The sequence below is a fragment of the Pelobates fuscus genome, chromosome 12 (genome assembly GCF_036172605.1).
Source record: "Pelobates fuscus isolate aPelFus1 chromosome 12, aPelFus1.pri, whole genome shotgun sequence".
NCBI lineage: Eukaryota > Metazoa > Chordata > Amphibia > Anura > Pelobatidae > Pelobates > Pelobates fuscus.
In genome coordinates, this window is record NC_086328.1 from 11,969,445 (window position 1) to 11,988,945 (window position 19,501).

Consider the following 19,501-nt stretch of genomic DNA (forward strand, 5'->3'; position numbering starts at 1 on the left):
ATATCAATGGCGAGTTCACAAAGCACACTCCAACTAGCAGGAAAGGTGCGTTTGGATGTGTATTAGCCAATCAATAACTCTACTTTGGTGAACATCATCGACCCCTAGCAAATCTCAGTCAATGTCATGTTCAGAAAGCAGCCAAAACATTTATATTATTCTGTGATTATAGCTACATTTACAATAGGGCAACACCTTGCAGGTTAGAAGACATATTTAAGTTGAGAAAGCACACATTTTTTTTTCTACTTTGAAGACCCATATAAAGCAAGAGAAAGGTTAAAACAAAAGGTGCGTACAAATTTCTTTAAAATATCGTATTTAGAAATAGTGCAGCTTGGCAACACCATCACTTAACAAAAAAAATGTTTCAATATCACTGATTGAATCTGTAACAGAAATAACTGCTAAAGAAAATGGCATTTCCCCAAATAATGTAGTGGAACCATTGATATCATTATTTTTAGGCAGCATGAAATAAACCATTAAAAACACTATAACCAGTACGGTTTACTGTATCATCCAAATCTGCTTTTTTTGTGCACGGGTTAATCAAACATATAAATGGGACACAAACTGTTAATATTTTTTTTAACTTTAAATATAGATACAATAATATTCCTATGTAATTAAATACAGTTCAAGTTTAAAAAATAAAAACAAAACGTTTGGCTTTCAGCGCACATCAGTCTATGGCAAAAAGACCATCAAAGAGCGTTAAAATAGTAAACATTTATAAATTCAAGACAGCGTCTCGTTTTTATATTGTCCGGCAAACATCACACGCTGGTGGTCATGGCATCTTTTGAAACATATTAAGGCTTGGTGACCTTTTCAGCTCATGTCTGGTCTCTCCTAAGAATTTAACACTGCTATAGAAAACAATTACAGTTTTGACCTTTTTTTTATTAGATATATTATTAGAGAAGTTCTATCCCTGCTCCGTAAAATAGCCAATAGTTAAAACGGCAAAATCCGAGTGTGGGAATATGGCAACGGAGGAAAACAATCCCCATCAATATGTAACACCCATTATGCTGTTTCACTACCCCACGGACATTGGATACCACTGCCAGAAGGCTTCACCCAGCTCAAAACACAGAAAGCAGCCATCAGCTGATTGTGGGAATTAAAGCAAACTGTTCAGGTTGCTAACCCTGCATAATATCTTGTAAAATAAACTCTTTATTTGCCATTGAAGGGAAGTAGTGACGTAGGTTTCTGCTGCTGCAACTTTGTTAATCAACAGTCCATATTTTATAAATACCTGAAGAGCCGTGTATAGGCGTAAAGGGGATTAAAAACACTTCACACATTTTGTGGATTATAAAATATACTGTAGTACAGACTGAGATTTAGCATCTCTGTAGTGTGCACACTGTGTAACAACTAATTTGTTGCAGAACACAGTACAATCAACATGTCCCCAGGCATTTCATATTTTTTTTTCCTTTTAAATATCACTGATGGCAATATCATTCAATTATTAAATGGCAATTATTTTTAAAAATGTTTAATGGTTCCTAAGGCTAAACTTTTAAAGGAGTTAATTTAGCAGGTCACAAATATACATTGGGTAACAAATATTAGCCATGTAAAGTGTTTTGGGGACAAACATTCTTGTTGATTATCAACACCACATCGCTATCTTTGGTTTCACGGAAGCCAAGTCCCAGAGTCCCCTCTTCCCGACTCCTGTGCAGTGATCACGGGTTTAGTGCGCATTCAATCTGTATCCAGTTAATGCATTTAGATGCCTGGGACCAACAGCAGCCCGTTTAATATTTTAAAGTGTTATATTTTTTTTTTCACAGATGTTTGATGTCCCTTAAAACAGAGTTTCAGAAAACCAACCAAAACTGAATATGCTGATATTTCTAAAAGTAAATTTGTTCTAAGCGGAAAAATAATAATAAAAAACAAAAACAAAAAAAGATCACAATATAATTCCCTAGAGAATTGCTTACTGATTATTTTTCAAGAAGGGGGAAAATGTTGAAATGCGTCAGACAGACCTGTTCATTTCTTTGTAGTTCTAAATACTATGTAATACATATTAAAAAAAAAAAAAATAATAATAAAGCCCTTTTTTTGTTTTGTTTTGGAAGAATGCCATTTATCAAAAAACTCAAAACTATGTCTGACGGTAGTCACTATTCTATCGATAAAGTCCACAGTTGTGTATTATTAACATGGTGGTGAGCAAGTAGTCTTTTTATGGTTTTCTCCATGGAAACTATTTCTTCATCAAACATATTGCAGTTTGGACAAAACTCTGATGATGTTCCATAAAAATGTAAAAAAAAAAATAAAAAATAAAAAAATCAGCATTAAAGTGCAACATTTCCTCAAAAGGTTTTAGTATTAAAATATATAATGTAGGCGGCCAACGTAAAAATAAAAAATTGTAGTATTTGTGTTTTTTTTTTTCCCCCTAAATGTTTTATTTTTTTGTGGGTTTTTTTTTAGGTCAGTCTTTTGATACAAATGTAAATGGCCAAGTTCACAACAATCAATTGTTTTCTACGGTTCTTTTATATCTTGGTAAAACTTAGTTTCCAGAAAAAAAAAAAAGGATACATTCTTCCCTAGTGCAATCCGCAAAGAAAAAAAAAAGTCCCAGTGATTACTTCCTGATGAGTTATTATGTAGCACAAGATGCGTTCAACGCAGCCGACCAAACAAACAATGCTCAAGACTATTTCCTCACTTGGAGGAAATTTTAGACTCTGCTTTGACATTATACAGTAGCTGCCCAAACAGGTTCATCATGAATTAAAAAATAAGAATGCTAAACTCTTCATCAGTGAAACCGTTTATCTTCCCCCATACTAAATGTTAAAAAAACACACACAAAGCCAGGTACATTATGCTGCCATTAAAAAAGTAAAACAATATCCTAAAGCAGAATTTGGCAAGGTATAAACACGAGTCCCTGAAGATGTTTCACTCCAGTCTGGGTAAAAATAAAAGCACCTTTAGACGGGATACATCTGATTGAAGCTCAGAAAATTTATCACGTCTTGATTGCAAAGGCTTAATCCGCAGAGTCCAGGCCATCTGACGGTGGCGCATACTTAAGACGGAAAGCACCTGTAAGACAGGAGGGATGATGAAAGATGTTACATGTAAAGGAGTCATGATATACTTCGTGCATTTACATCACAGAGTTAGGTGTAAGAATACCAAGGTTCAAGCCCTAAAGGATACCTGTACTTGATCTTTGAAGGAGCATACCAATGTAATCTATACTCTGTGATAGCAGGTTTGCTAGCACATTTATAGATGGGAGAAAAATTTTAAAAAATAGTTTTTTCTCCCAGCTGTCAGTCAATGCTTTGGCAGACAATAAATGCAGAGGCTTTGACTGACTAGGGATAGCAATAAAGACATTCCGCAGGAGCTCCATCTCCTCTCTCCTAAGCATAGCAACCACAGCACACGCACTGCAAATGTTATGGAAACTGTGCAGCCGGCGCTTCTAGTGGCGTCTAGGTAGTATAGGAATGTGGTGACATATCTGCCATTGGGTATTACACGAAGAGGCGCTGGAACGGTGTAAAGGGGAATAAATCCATAGTTTATATAGAACACATGTATCTAGGTCTAGGATATATGGTGTATTTAATGCATATTGGAGCTTTTAGGGTTTTTAAGTTTTTTTTATCTACAACTTCACTTTAAAGGGACACTGTAGGCAACCAGACCACATCAGCTCATTGAAGTGGTCTGGGTGCTGTGTCCCTAGTGCTGCAATGTTAAACAGCCACTGGATGCGCATCCGGAACGAGAACGGACTTTTGGTCCGTTATCCGACGCTGGACGTCCTTGCTCTCTGCATGAGGACCTCCAGCCAGCGTCAGATTTTTCGCCATAGGAAAGCATTGATGCATGCGCATTAGACACCGCTCATTGCAGAACGAAGGAGAAGGCAGACCTTTGACCCAGCGCTGACGGACAACAGCGCTGGGATAAGGTAAATAAATAAAGGAGCAACTCTTGCAATTTTATTTGTATCCATGGTTATCAGTAACATCAGTAAGAGTTTATCAAGAATTTAAGAGCCAGGGATGTTTGCACATATTAAACTGTCAGCACAGGTAGGGAGATAGAAGGCAAGCCACCTACATGGTAGTTTTAACACTATAGAGTCAAGAATACATGTCCGTGTTCCTGACCCTATAGTGTTCCTTTAAAATAAACACCCACCACACACAGCCTGACATGGACATAAATTGGTTGGTCTCAAACATGTGTGATATAGAATATAAATTGACCCCTACCCCTTCATATTTCGCATTGATACTGCAATGAACCACAGTATTTACCTTGCTGATTAAAATCCATTGACGGCTGCTTACAGTCCTGAGCTCGGTGGCCACTGGCACCACAGTTATAACATGAAAGGTTTCCATTTTTTTTGTGAGCTGTGCCATTGATGGAGCCCATCATTCCCTGAGGCTGGTACACCCCTGCTGTGCCAGTTATAAAGTTCTGCATTGGAGGCAAGGTGAAGCTGGGCTGCCCCGTAAGCATGGCATCTGGATTTAGGCTATTGTTGTAGGGAGTGTGTACTACAGGAAATGTGGCACTGTTGCTGTATTGCTGGGTGTTGATGTAGCCATTATTGCACACTGGGCTGAAGGGTAGAAGAGAGAATGGGAACATAGAGGGTCCAGAAAAGGGATGTTGGAAGTAATTGCCATAATTTACAGACATATTTCCTGAGCCACAGTTCCTACTGCAGCCACAGGAGCTGCACACTGTGCACCCAGCTTGTTGCTGTGACTGTTGGTGATGGACATGGTGGTGGGTAGGAGTCTGGTTTGTTATCTGGATGTTTACTGTAGGTGTAGACCCACTGCCACTGTAATAGTTGGTTTCAGATGCTGAAGAAATTGTAGGGCTTGAACTGGGAGCTGGGCAGCTTGGGAGGTTGGCCACATTGGCAAATGATGAGGCAAGGGTGCCTGAAGAGGCAGTGCTATTTGCACAGAAGTTGCCTGGCATTTGGCCTACTGGCATGCCACTCATGGCAGAAAAGGCAACTTTGGTATTGGCTGTATAAAGAACGTTTCTGGGGCTTATTATTGCAGGGGAGACACTGGAGCATGTTTGTCCAACCAAGGAAGAGTCAGAAGAGGTTACAAGAAGTTTGACTGGTGTACGTGCAACATGGAAGACTGGAGTGGATGACACTGTGGCAGGAGCACTGCTGTCCACCATAAGTGCTGGTTGTTGAGCTGGCTTAATTATTCTGTCTCCAGAAACCGAACTTCCCATCTTGGCCCGAAAACTAAAGCCAACAGTCTGTTGCATGGCATTGCTCTCAGGCAATACGGAAAGAACCTGCGAAGGTTGCAATTGACTTGATGAGGATTTCACATCAAGAACCATGTTTCCAAAGCTTTTTTCTAATTTGATGGTGCCTCTGCTTCCAGACAAACTTTTGCTTCTTTCTTCTGAAGATAAAAGGGAGTGTGAAGACTGAAGCAACTTATGTTCGGAGTTTCCCCTCTCTGATTTGTGCAATGTGTTCATAAGGTGCAGAGGGGCAATGTGAGAGGATGTTGCTGTCATGATTTGAAGTGGCAGAGGGTGATGGCTGGATGGGCTGGAGCCGGTGTCATTCTGAACTGGCAAAACCTGAGCTGTTGGGCGCACTGAATTTGAAGTAAAGTGATTCACCAACAAGACAGACTTTTCCTTCTCTCCACAATCCAAGTGTCTCCCAAGACCTAAAAACATAACAAAACAAGGTATTAGTCACCTAGCATGCTCACACCTATGAAAAGGGGGCAGGGGAGAAAGTTCCTTACGCCTGTCCATTTCCTCTGCACTGTCAGAGCTTTCCTCTCGCGCTTGGAGTCCCATGGGGCTGGAAGGGGAGCTGGAGTAGTCTGAAAATGAACTGCCCTCTTGAGGCATAGGATGATTTGCAGGCTCAATATCTACAGACAGCTCTATGAAAATTAAACAGATAAAAAAAATAACGGCCACTAAGAAACTTTCCAAACAATCTTCGTTTAATTGGAGTTATACGTACATGCATGATTTCGATTAGAAGCATTAGTTAACAGCCAACACTCTGTTTTTGATTTTTGTTTTGTTTAAGATATGAGTACAAACCGAGATTTGTTTTTTCACCGTTTAATATCTCTAAAAAAAGATAGACCATTCTACCCACAGAGTGCTAAAATCAGGACATATTTTGAAGAGGAACCATCTATAACTTGTGTTTTGTTTTTTATTCATGTGATACTCTGCTTTATATTAAATGTATATTCAAATTTAGCAAGTGACCCCCACAAGTACATTCTGTTCTGGCACACGCTGCAATAGAACATTATTTGTTTTCTCCTCCTCTCTCTAATGACCAACACAGAACTGTAATCAATGCCATAAGGAAGAGTTAAATACAGGTATCATTTTCTACGTTGTTTTTTTTTTAGACCTCAAAGGCTTTTGGTAAATATAAAGGACACGTCGATAGAATATTAAAAAGCTTAATCAGTGATAGTTTTCCTCTAAGTGGGTCATTGGAGACCAAATCATATGTGCTGCAAATCAGCCCCCGCTGAAGGGCTTACTACCCCAAACATTTCATCCTGGACAAAGAACAAAAAAGTCTAAAAACATGTGCCAACACACTCATACTGGTTACCTGCAGAATGGCTACAGTGCACATTCTGTATTGGCCCAACATGGCTAGTTGGGGGGACTCTTGCCACTCCACCACTGCTGCTAAATGAAGTACATGGAGCTGGATTTAGGCACTTCTTCTCCGACTTCTCCCTGAGAAGTAAAAACAGAAGAAACTTAAAACGTATCATTTTTTTTTTTTTAATAAACAACCTTTAAAAACATAACATTGCCTTAATTCCAGCATCGAGACCGAGTCCTCACTGCAGACCTAACTTCTGCATGCTAAGTCATCAAGCTGATTATATTTATCAAATGAAATGCAAACAGTGGCATTTAGGAGAGAAGTTGCTTGCAGCAATAATCCTAATCCGCAAATCTATTACTTCCCTTGAAGCATTGGATGCACACCCTGTGACAACATTCTTGGTTTGCTGATGCTGGATGGAAAATAGATTCAATGATTCTAATGACCAATACAGACTAAGGCAGATATGGCAGACATATCACGCTGCCTAGGTCACGCTTTTTACAGAATACCTCTATTTGCAGTAATAGTATTCCCAAGTGTCACTTCACAATCTCCAACCTGTCAGAAGTTGGAAGTTTCCATTTTTGCAACATGTAAATTTGTCTAATCAAACATTATTCCTTAATCAAACATTTCATCATTACCAAAAGTTACCAATGACACCTACAGTCCTAAACCCAACATTAATTTGTTCATTAAATTGAATATCCCGTCTGTTAATATACTTGTTGGAAGAAACATAGCTGTTCATTTACTTGTCCTAATTTGGGCACCTTAAGGGGTTGAATAGCACGTACCCCCTTTGCGGCAACAAACGAAGGGTTAATTGTTCAATCATTATGAATATCTTTCAAGACACCCCATTGGTGCTACATGTTTTAAAACAAACCAATGATCTATCACTTCTCCCCTTTATAAACCGGACACAGAGTTCTGGTCCGGTTCCCCTCTGATGAGCCATAGTGGCGAAATGAGCGTCAGGGGATCTGACAGGTGCATACCTTAGCCACTGTATCAGGAGTGAGCTTGCATTCATGTTTTTAATGACTTTATTTTACGTACCGTATATACTCGTATAAGTCGAGTTTTTCTGCAATTTTTTTGTGCTGAAAAACCCCAACTCGACTTATACTCTAGTCAATTGTCTGTATTATGGCAACTTACATTGCCATAATACAGACAAGGGGCTGTTGGGGGCTGGCAGCGAGCTGTTACTTACCTTTCCTGCAGCTCCTGTTAGCTCCCTTCTCTCACCTCCGGTCCGTGCAGCTCCCAGGTCAGCTCCACTGCAAGTCTCGCGACAGCAGCGGGGTCAGAGCGTTGCCATGAGTTCGCGCGGCCGCGAGACTTACACTGGAGGAGAAGGAAGCTGCACGGACCGGCGCAGAGGAGAAGGGAGCTGACAGGAGCTGCTGTGAAGTTAAGTAACAACTCGCTGCCAGCCCCCCTCCTACACAGTGCACACCACTGGACCACCAGGGAGTGAAAGCCCCCCTCCCTGGCCAGCTAACAAGCAGGGAGGGGAGACAATTATTTTGTAATAATAATAAAATAAAATATAAAAAAAAAATGAATATTAAAATAATAACTAAAAAAAATAATAAAAATGCCCACCCCCCACCAAGGCTCTGCATCACATACACACACACTGTAAATAAATATTAAATTAATATAATTTTTGGGGGATATAATTTTATTTAGAAATTTACCAGTAGCTGCTGCATTTCCCACCCTAGTCTTATACTTGAGCCAATAAGTTCTCCCATTTTTGGGGGGTTAAATTAGGGTTCTCGACTTATATTCGGGTCGACTTATACTCAAGTATATACGGTATGTTTGTATCCTACCTTGCATTTCGGGGGAAGGATAACAGTTTTCAACTATATGGTCAAGAGTAGTACTAGCTTTAAATCCAGTGTCCTCGGCAGTTCGTACATTTGGACACGCAGGGGGGAGGTCTCCCCCTACCAATATATAGGATCCTAGTTTTTTTTCGGGGTTAAGGGTGCCCTTGAAGGCACAGATTCAGTATAGATTATCTTTCCCGATACAGACACTCCACTATTTCTTCCTGTTCCTATATCTATTGCTTCAGATTAGGGATTTAGATACTTTGTATAGCTGTCATTTGTAGCACAGCTATTGCATCTCTGTTATTATTATTGCCATTTACATAGCGCCAACAGATTCCGTAGCACTTTACAATATTATGAGAGGGGGGATTTAACTATAAATAGGACAATTACAAGTAAACTTACAGGAACGATCGGTTATTTTATTATTTTTATAGCGTCATCAGATTCCATAGCGCTGTACAATGGGATGAAGAGGACCCTGCTCAAACAAGCTTACAGTCTATAGGAGGTGGGGTATAAAACACATTAGGACAGGAAATAGCAATCAAATAAAGTGGGAGTGAAGCAGTGCTGGAGGAGAGAGTAAAATACTGTCCTTTAGGAGAGAGCAAGAGACAGGTATGTGAGGTAGAGGTTACTCTGGGAGGCCATAAGCTTTCCTAAAGAGATAGGTTTTAAGGCACTTCTTAAACTATTGAAGACTAGGGGAGAGTCTGATGGTGGTAGGCAGGCTATTCCATAGGAAGGTGTCACGGCTCCTGGCCCACGACACCACAACATGTCCATTCCTATCGAGCGCGGCATTCCTATGGACACCGGCCGCTGTAAAAGCAGAATAAGATATAGCCCTGCCGCCATCAGGGTTAGAGGTCACGCAAACGTGCATGTGTGGCCACACAAAGAGCGCGCACGCACGTTCTGGAGTCAGGTGATCCTGTCCACCAATGAATTATAGGGAAGTGCTATATAAGCCCATTTCTTTATTTCTTCCTTGCCCTGTCGTGGTTTCCACTTCTTTGGTTATCCAAGAGTGTTTGGTATTATTATTCCTGGTTTTTGATTTTGGCTTATTCTGAATATCCGTATTTCTGGTATCCCTGACCCTTTAGCTTTGTCTTCTCGTTTATGCTCCTGTCTGTGTCCCTGACTTCGGCTTGTTTCTGACTATTGTTTCTACGTTAAGTCCGACCATTCTAAGGCCCAGTAAGGCGTTTTTCTAGTTGACTTGATTCTACGTGTTGGGCCACAAACTCCTCCTGAAAGAAAGCAGCGCCCGCGAGAAGTCCTGCAAGCGTGAGTTGGCAGCGGACAGGAGAAGGTCACGGGCAGAGCGGAGAGACCGAGAAGGGGCATACTTATGGATCTGTGAATAGATATAAGAGGGGCTAGAATTGTTCAATGCTTTATAGGTATGGGTTATCACTTTGAATTGACTCCTATAGGATACATAAAGCCAATGTACGGACTGACAGAGGGGTGATATTAGTATCTTATTATTGCTGGATGTTGACCATCCTCTTGGACATTATTTATAGAGCACACTACCATGTCCAGTATTTTTAGGCATTTATGACTATCAGATTATATACCATTATAGTATAGTTATGGTCCATGTCTCCCTGGGTCTGTGGCTAGATTAGGCACCTCTACACTGCCTTACTCTTTAGGTTTTTATGGTATGCCGTTTTTTGCAGAGTTACCATATCACTGTTTAGCTGAAAATTTACTCGCTATTCTAGCCACGACTCAGGATATTCGTATAATTTATATATATTATATATATATATATATATATATACACACACACACTTTTTTAACATTAAAGTACTTTTTTAATTGGCCCATACTTTGCTGCGGTCGGATTGTTTGGAGCTATATCCCTGGTGGGGATCATACCACCCAAGCACTTTGGATTGAGCAAACCGGAACTTGCTCATTAGCATGTGAGTAGGCTTAAATTATTTATTTCTGCTTACACTCCTTTTTTACGGTGTACACTATTGTGGTTCTGTTTGTTTATCTCCACATATAGACGGAGGGAAGAATTTGCTTTTACACCTGTATCCTTGAGTGGGGATCATACCACTTCAAGCGCTATCAGAGGAGCCAGGTTTTACGGCTCCATTACACGTGAGTGCACATTTTATAGTTTTTACCTACCCTTGCTTCATGGCTCTACATACTTCACCATATACGATTTTTATTTGCTTGTTTTTTTATGAGGATACCCCCTACCACATCTATAACTTGAAGAATTGCCTCTGAACTTGATCCATAGGCGGGGATTATTCTGCCCAGGCGCATACACTGGAGCTGTATTGAAGCTCCAGGAAAGTGTGCACATCTTTTATATTTTATTTATCATCACTACAGTTTTACCTTCTCTGGTTCTCTTCACATATACCTTGTCAAGGATTACTGAAGCGCTGCACCTACCCCCCTGTTTTTATCCAATTTTCTGATCGGAAAAGAGAGCGACTCCATATTGGTGTTCCAACTGCTTTTGGACTATTATCACTTTGCTTCCGTGCTGAATTTATTTTTGTGTGATTGTATACATACATACATACATACATATATACAATCTTCTTTTCTTATTTTTCCTTTCATTTCGACGACTGATGTGTGTCTTATCCGTAGTATTAAAAGTTAAGGTTTAAGTTTAGTCAACTTTTCCTTGTGGATTATTGACTTTTTTCTGTCCTACTGATATACTGGAAGCCCGGCCTTTGGCATCTACTCCATTAGCGACACATTTATTATTTTGCTTTCTCACTACCACTACTACAAGTTGTGTGTCGTGCGGAGTACCTTAAAGAAATCCTGTCAGTCAGAATTTGTAAAGTAGAAGATGGCAATATACACTGCCTGCCCCCCCCCCCCCCCCCCAAAAAAGTCATCACCTGGATTTAACTATGCGAATAGGTAAGAGCCTCCTATTGAATAGTTACTGCATGGGCGATTATCAACTGATGTAATGAGTAGCGTCTCATTTCTTAATCAACAATGTCGAAAGACACATCCCGTGGTCGTGGAAAAGATGTTAGTCTGTTTGAGAAGGGTCCAATCATTGGCATGCATCAAGCAGAGAAAACATCTAAGGAGATTGCAGAAACTATTCTAATTGGGTTAAGAACGGTCCAACACATTATTAAAAACGGGAAGGATAGTGGGGAACCATAGTTTTCGAGGAAGAAATGGAGTTGGAAAAAAATCCAGCTTGATCGTGATCCCCAATCACTTAAACGTTTGGTGAAATCAAATTGTAGAAAAACAGTAGAACTCAGGGCTATGTTTAATAGTGAAAGTAAGAGCATTTCCACGCGCACAATGCGAAGGGAACTCAAGGGATTGGGACTGAACAGCTGTGTGGCCTTAAGAAAATCACTAATCAGTGAGGCTAATCGGAAAAAAAAAGGCTTCAATTTGCTAGGGAGCATAGCGATTGGACTCTGGAGCAATGGAAGAAGGTCACGTGGTCTGAGTCCAGATTAACCCTGTTCAAGAATGATGGGTGCATCAGGGTACGAAGAGAGGCAGATGAAGTGATGCACCCATCATGCCTAGTGCCTACTGTACAAGCCTGTGGGGGCAGTGCTATGATCTGGGGTTGCTGCAGTTGGCCAGGTCTAGGTTCAGCAACATTATGTGCCTAAAGAATGATCAATGGATTTTTTTCTTCCCTTATGGTACAGGCATTTTCCAAGATGACAATGCCAGGATTCATGGGGCTAGAATTGTGAAAGAGAGCATGAGACATTTTCACACATGGATTGGCCACCACAGAGTCTAGGCCACAGAGTCACAGAGTCTGGGGGTCTCCGGCCCCCCCAGATGTTGCTGAACTACAACTCCCATGATTCTTTGAATTACATAGATAGCCAGAGAATCATGGGAGTTCTAGTTCAGCAACATCTGGGGGGCCAGAGTTTGAGGAACCCTGGTCTAGACCTTAACCCCATTGAGAATCTTTGGGATGTGCTGGAGAAGGTTTTGCACAGTGGTCCGACTCTCCCATCATCAAGATTCTTGGTGAAAAATTAATGCAACACTAGACAGAAATACATCTTGTGAGATTGCAGAAGCTTATTGAAACAATGACACAGCGAATGTGTGCTGTAATCAAAGCTAAACGCGGTCCAACAAAATATTAGAGTTTGTGACCTTTTTTTTTGGTGGCGACTTTTTTTTTTGGCCAGGCAGTGTATTTGGGAGGAGAGTTTGAGACTTTCTCAAAGATTCTAAAGTGTACTTGACATACATTTACAGTGAGTCCATGAACAAAGCATTGTTTTTGGATTCTTCAAAGCACTAAGTTCCAGGTTTCAGCCGGTTCTAGCAATCCTTTGTTAAGTGCTTCATCTTTCCTGGGTATCAACCCTTCTAGTGAATCGTGTTTCTAACTAATTCCAGTTGTTTATGTTTCAGTACTGTGTTCCAATATTCTCGCCTAACTGTTCAAACTTACCAGGGTCCCTGTTCCGCTGTAGAGCAGTAATTAAGTAGTTCTAGTTTCACTCTATCAGTCACAATCCACCGGATACTGTTAACTCCAGTTATTTGCAGTATCGCTGCTCCTGTGAATGGATCCAAGGTGTTATAGCTTCTGTTACATGTACAGCCATTCATCTCTACCCAGATATGTTAGTGCTTTGGTCAAGGCCATGTCGCACCAGGCAATGCTGGTCTTCATCTCGAGTGATCTCAGATAACATTCACCTGTGCATGGTTCCTTTGTCAATCCAAGGACGACCCTTGTGCGTTCACAGACAGCTTCTTTGGTAAATGAGTTCCAGTTATTTTATAACATTTAAAAGGTTTTAAATATCTGCATACATGATATACAGGTAATAATGACAGTTTATAAATTCATGAAATTACAGCAAAATTATTATACAGCAAAATAGAAAAATAAAAGACTGAATCTTGGCCTAAGCATGGCTTTGTTCTGGAATTATCTGGATTGCATTAGCAGTAGAGTACAGGACACACAGAGCGCACTCACAAGGTGGAGTGCCAGGATGAGGTCACGCTCTAAAACTGAACAGTGTCTGGACTAGTGGAAACGCATGGTAGGGTAATGAGACGCCAAAAATAGCAGCGATCTCCTTACACTTGCCAGGAAGAAACAATAATGTCTTTTGAGATAGTTTGCATGTTATGTCGATATTTTCCCTTTATTTATCCAACACATTCACGATCTTGTCTCCAGATTTCAATTTCCCTCTGAGATCGCTCGTGTTCTCAAAATACACTTTGTCCATTTAATCCAATCCTTAAAACCATTAAACCTCCCTTTCCAATAACCTATTACATTTCATCACTTCGTTAACCCCTTTTTCAATTACTTTACCAGACAGTCTATTTTCGCTCTCTTTCCAGAAATGACTGTCCATTTTTACAAATGTAGCCTACTATTGTCAGCAATTCCACGTTTAGGCTCTCGTCTCTTTCAAATAACATCCTCTTATATAAATTTTCTCACTGAATTATCCATCACATCATGTTATGTCTGTAGCCTCACACTTATTACAATTTTGATATGGCTTCACTGACCTGTTGTATCCTCATGCCCATTTTCTAAAACAAGGTCTGTGGGAACAAAATCCCCAGATTAAATTTTTTTTTGCTTTTAAGGCGCAGGACTAAATTAAACCCTCTATCCAACTTCTTGAATCATTAAATTCTAAAATAAACATGTGCCATGGCTGCATCTTGCAGTAGAAAACTCCCCAAATTGTTACCTTTGTGGGATTGCCATATGTAAGGGTACCAAATTAGGGAGCCGTTAAGTATATCACTCCTTTGTGGTATCCTTATGGCCATCTCACAAGGATTAATAAACAAGCCAAATATTTTTCATTTGACGGTGTATACCTAATTGCCAAATCGCCAAGAGCCCCACAATCAGCGCCACGCGATCTTATTCTCAGATGTGAAACACTATCCGACAAGCTGACCTTAATGGAAATACTTAAGGGACAAACCCCATACGAGTTTGAATTGTGCCAGAAAACTGCACATTTTTTTTTTCTTTTTTAAAGAAAAAGAAAGATCATCAGGCTAAGCGGATATGTCTAGAGAGGGTGTTTTACACAATATTCAGTAAGCTAACAGAATTATGTAGCCATTTTGGGTGACTAAAGCGTAGGTGGTCTGGCTAGGCACACATATTCGTAAAGAGATCATAAAGTTAGCTTGAATGCTAACAAAGCCCTCCAAACATTTAATGTAATGAGTGATTACATATAGACAAGATGAGCACTGTGCTTAAATACAGTAAAAGAACAACAAACAGCAAAACACACAGCTCTATTAATTTTAGCTAAAGTGAGTGTAGATAAGGCAGAGTGAACTATGGAGCTGTGGATTACTGCAATAGGTAAATACAACATGTAATATCAGAATATAGAAGACTATGCAAACATTTAACTGCAATAAAATCACTACTATAAGTAGCATGGAGATCTCAGTGTACAGGCAGTTAAATAATAAGGTAAAAGACAAGAGGCAACAGGCCAAAAGCAAAATAAAAAATATCAGGACACGACTGCAGCCAGTGAGTGCAGGAGAGTAGTTGACCTTCTTGCATGAGTCTCCTTTCATCCAATCACTAATAGTGGGAAGCAGCAGGAGTATGTTGGAGGATCAACACTGTCCCGCCGCTCAAGCCAAGTTACATGTTGGAGTGCTGTGTGAGGTCTTCTGTGCCAGGAGTTTTCACCTCGCAGCGGCCCAATTGATCTGTAGCCACACAGACCTGGATTCTCTGCCTGTGTTCTGTCTGAGAGTGTGCCGATGGCGCTTCACAAGTCGGTGAGCCCTCCGTATGCCCGGAAGTCTGCTCGGGGATTTCTTCAGATGGACCCCCGGCCCAGGACACTGTTGGGTGTCTGTTGCGGGCTCCAGCCTAACTGGCACAGCAGGGGTATACGGTCGGTGGTAAATGTGCCTCCATAACGTTTGACAGAGCATTAAATCACGCTCTCCATTTCTGGATGAATGTACAGTCCTGAGGCTCCTGAGGAGCGGCAGCCATGTTAGGCTCACCATATGTTTGGCATTTCAACAGGGTATCATGTTGCATGAAAGGTGTAAGTTTCCCCAGCAGGGAGAGGATAACAACGGGCAGCAGGTGAGGCAAAGGTGTAAGTTTCCCCAGCAGGGAGAGGATAACAACGGGCAGCAGGACAACAGACGAGTCACCGATCAAAGCGAGACCTGTGTCAGGAGATTGGCAGTCTCCCCTGTTCACCAAGCCGCAAGTCACGCTAGGCCGCATATTCGGACAATGGAATTCATTGGTGCAGCAAATTATAAAGGACACCCACAAGTGCCCACTCGATATAGCATCGATCCACCATCTGCAGCAGGCTGAGTTTCAGTCGATTTTAGTGTTAAATTCTTAAATTAAACTCAAGTGTGAAGGAGCTGTTAACAAACACAACTGGCCATCTTGGCTGTCAGGCCACGCCCTGAGTGATGCGTTTTTTGTGGTTGAGAGTATGGAGAAAGTGTCACAAATAAGTGTGTGAATGGATAGCGAAGTTTAAGGAAGGAGGAGCTGCACGTCTGTCCATGACTGATTGCAACATTGAGTGTGCACGTGGAAAGAATCTGTCTAATAGACGAGTGACAGTGGATTATGTGGAAAATCATTTGCAAATCAGTCATCGCTCTGGCTATGAAATAATCCACGACAGACTTGGGTTTCGAAAAAAGTTTGTGTGAAATGGGTACCGAAACAATTTAGAAGTGCTTGGACATCTGCAAACAAAATTTGGACTGATACTTGAAGGAAGCTGAAATTTTCTTAAAAAGAATCATCACTGGTGACGAGACATGGATTCATAACTACGAGCCCTTAGAGTAAATGGCAGAGTATGGAATGGAAACATCCTCAAGAACCAACCAAGAAAAAGTTCAAAACTCAACCACCAGCTGGAAAATTGATTCTTACAGTGTTCTGGGATTCTCAAGTATTGGAACACTATTAGACAAAAAGGTTCAACAATCAACAGTGCTCATTACAGTGAGATGCTCACTGAAAAGCTAAAGCCTAAACTTTGGCTTAAACGAAGAGGACTGTTATCACACGGCGTTTTGATCTTGCATGACAATGCACGTCCACTCACCTCTGCCCAAACTGTGCAAAAACTTTTTGAGATGTTAAAGCATCCTTCCTATAGTCCTGATCTTTCTCCATTAGATTCTCACCGGTCCTCTGAAAGCAGCCAGAGGACGAAAATTCACATCTTAAGTGAAGACAGCGGTGCATTCGTGACTTGCGGCTCAGCCCAAAACATTTTTAATGAGGGAATAAGAAAACTTGTTTACAGATGGACAAAGTGTATTGAAAAGCAGGAAGATTATTTAAAAAAAAAAATTACAAAAAATTGTCTTTTCTAAAAGTTGATTAAAAGTCTACAGCTAGAGTGCAGATCATTTTTGACTCACCCACGTATTTTGGACGAATTGACGAAAACGTGTTCATCCAAAAATGAATGCCTAAATCTACCAGGCACTGAGTGATAGGCATTAATCTGTATCCCAAGGAACATGAAAGTTTAATGCTCCTTTGTAGAAAGCTTAGAAACTTGCTGTTCCTCATCCTCTTTCACTGAGGCACACGTTGCAGTGAATATTGGGGAAAATAAGTAAAAATGCAATGCTCAGTTTGGCAGAATATTACATAATGAGATCTGGTCTCGCTCGCTTTTCTCTACAAACTGTCAAAACAAAGTTTTCTTTCAAGATTCTCTCTCCTGGGCAGGGCATAGCTCAAAATAGCAAACTAGTGCAAACAATAAAAATAAAACTTATTTGCCTTAAGAACCAAATGTTTAACTTTGCATTCAATCAAATTGGCTCCAAAATAAATTATGTCAATATGAAACGTGCTTATTTACTGTTGGAGTTTACATTTAGACCTACTGGTGCTAATTAAGTGGGACATTCCTTTTTTAGAATAAGATCATACAAAAACAGTTTGCAGTGATGACAGACTATCATTGATCCTTAAGGGGGTCAATGAATTATTAAGATTTTGGATTAAACATATTGTGCAAAGAACATTTTAAAGGAACACTATAGCGTTAGTAATACAAATATGTATTCTAACGTTATAGAGCCCCAGTCCTCTAAACGGTGACTAGGGTAGTGTAAACATAACATACACTACCCATAACAAAACTAGGGTAGTGTAAACATCTGCAGGGTTAAAACTAGGGGGACATGGCACCCAGACCACTTAATTGAGCTGAAGTGGTCTGGGTGCCTATAGTGGTCCTTTAAATCTCAGTGCCAACACCAGATTTTCTATTACAGAGATTGCTCATTGCAGGGAATCCGAGTCCTGTTTTATAATTGTTATTTATATAGCGCCAACAAATTGTGCAGCACTGTATAATGCATTATGTAAGTGAAATAGCTAGATAATGCACACATAAAAGGTTGCTTGCTTTTTGCTATTATTTTACCTATTGGTACCAGTATGCCCAGCACATTTACAACAGAAACACTATGAATATCGCTGCCAAAATCAGCAGTAAGTGACTGCGTTTGCCATTAAGGTATTCACACCATGTACTGTGAAATGCAGTGTACATTCATTAGAAGTAGCAAATCATCCTTAAAACCTGGCTACTAGCTCACTGTAGTGAGTAACCCTGTTTGTGTGTTTTTTTCATTGAATGGCATCTGTAATGCTAAATAATATTGTGGTACTTTATAAATCATGCAATTTTACTCAAGTGTTGCAAATATCAAATAGAAGGTTCTAGCAAATACATGTATGGCATGACCACTGAAATTAATAAATAAATAAAAAAGAAGCAGAGCCCGTTTCCAAGTAGTTTCAGGACAGTGTTCCAATATTCCTGCGTATCTTTTCCACATTCCCAGTGTCCCTGTTCATCTAGTAGAGCTTTAGCAATCTAGTGGCTCTGGTTTCAGGCTATCAAACGGTCACAGCCTACTGGATTATGGCAGCCTCCAGCTATTTGCCAAGTCTTGGCATCGCAAACATTTAAAGGGCTAACCTGTGGTAAAACAAGGCTTGGTGGCGAATAACACTGCTCAAAAATGTAAGGTATCCTGTCCGATTGCGCTCATCTGTGCTGCCAGCCCTCAGTCAATGTATTGTCCACATACATTCAATGTCCCAGAATGCCATGTGTGTGCCTACAGTCTAGGACTAAGACAAGACGTTTGCAGGATGAATGTACATCCCACTGAATTGGCCTCGAAGGTAGAAAGATCTGAGAATGTGAAAGATCAGATGTTAAGAGCTGCATATGCATATCACTGGTACTGGAAAATGTCATGGGCTTACTAACAAAACCAATAATAATGATGATGGCAATGTAGCTAGTGTGAGCTACAGCCTGCATTTTAATTCATTACCTGAAGTGGAGTAATTCACAAAAATGTGGAATATAACTTACAGGCTGTGCAGAGCTGTGTAAAATTAACAATTTTGTTTTTAAGATCATGTCTGAAGTCATGCAAAATGAAGAAAACACAAACACCCCCTCCCCCCTCCCTCTCAATATTCCATATTCTGATCTGCTTGTCAGGTGATTTCTTGGCTCTCCTAATTAAAATGTTGTGCATTATTCATTTTGCTTTTTCTCTCACTTGTTAAGATTTCATACGCAGGAACTCATGCTGTTATTCAGTTTCACAATACACATATTTCAAACGATAAACATTTTCTTGACAATGAATGGGGTCAACGCTACACGGCAAGATATGCAACCATTAAAGGACTACTCCACATCCATAAGTTTATAAATAATTAGTGACATGCCTCCTGGATGTCAAACAGCCAGGGGGTGTTTCTGCCTGCTTAAGGTAGCTCCCCCGAGCTAATGGCTCTCTACCTGAGAGCTCCTGCCTCCCTGCATACCTCAGACCCGTATGCTGCGCATGAGATGCCTCTGATTAGCTATTTTCCCGTGAAGAGACTGAA

The 19,501-nt window shown here is 40.4% G+C and overlaps 1 protein-coding gene across 1 annotated transcript in view; it reads right to left on the reverse strand.

Annotated features, from left to right (window-relative positions):
* Window positions 1–2,846: 2,846 nt before the first annotated feature.
* The window catches only part of ZCCHC14 (zinc finger CCHC-type containing 14), a 61,270-nt gene continuing 44,615 nt past the window's right edge, over window positions 2,847–19,501 (reverse strand). Inside the window, exons 11-14 of the mRNA XM_063438296.1 lie at window positions 6,665–6,795; window positions 5,820–5,963; window positions 4,329–5,738; window positions 2,847–3,093 (exon numbers count right to left, since the gene is read on the reverse strand). Coding sequence (XP_063294366.1) covers window positions 3,038–3,093; window positions 4,329–5,738; window positions 5,820–5,963; window positions 6,665–6,795 — 1,741 coding nt within the window. The 3' untranslated portion in view covers window positions 2,847–3,037. The remainder of the gene's footprint in view (window positions 3,094–4,328; window positions 5,739–5,819; window positions 5,964–6,664; window positions 6,796–19,501) is intronic.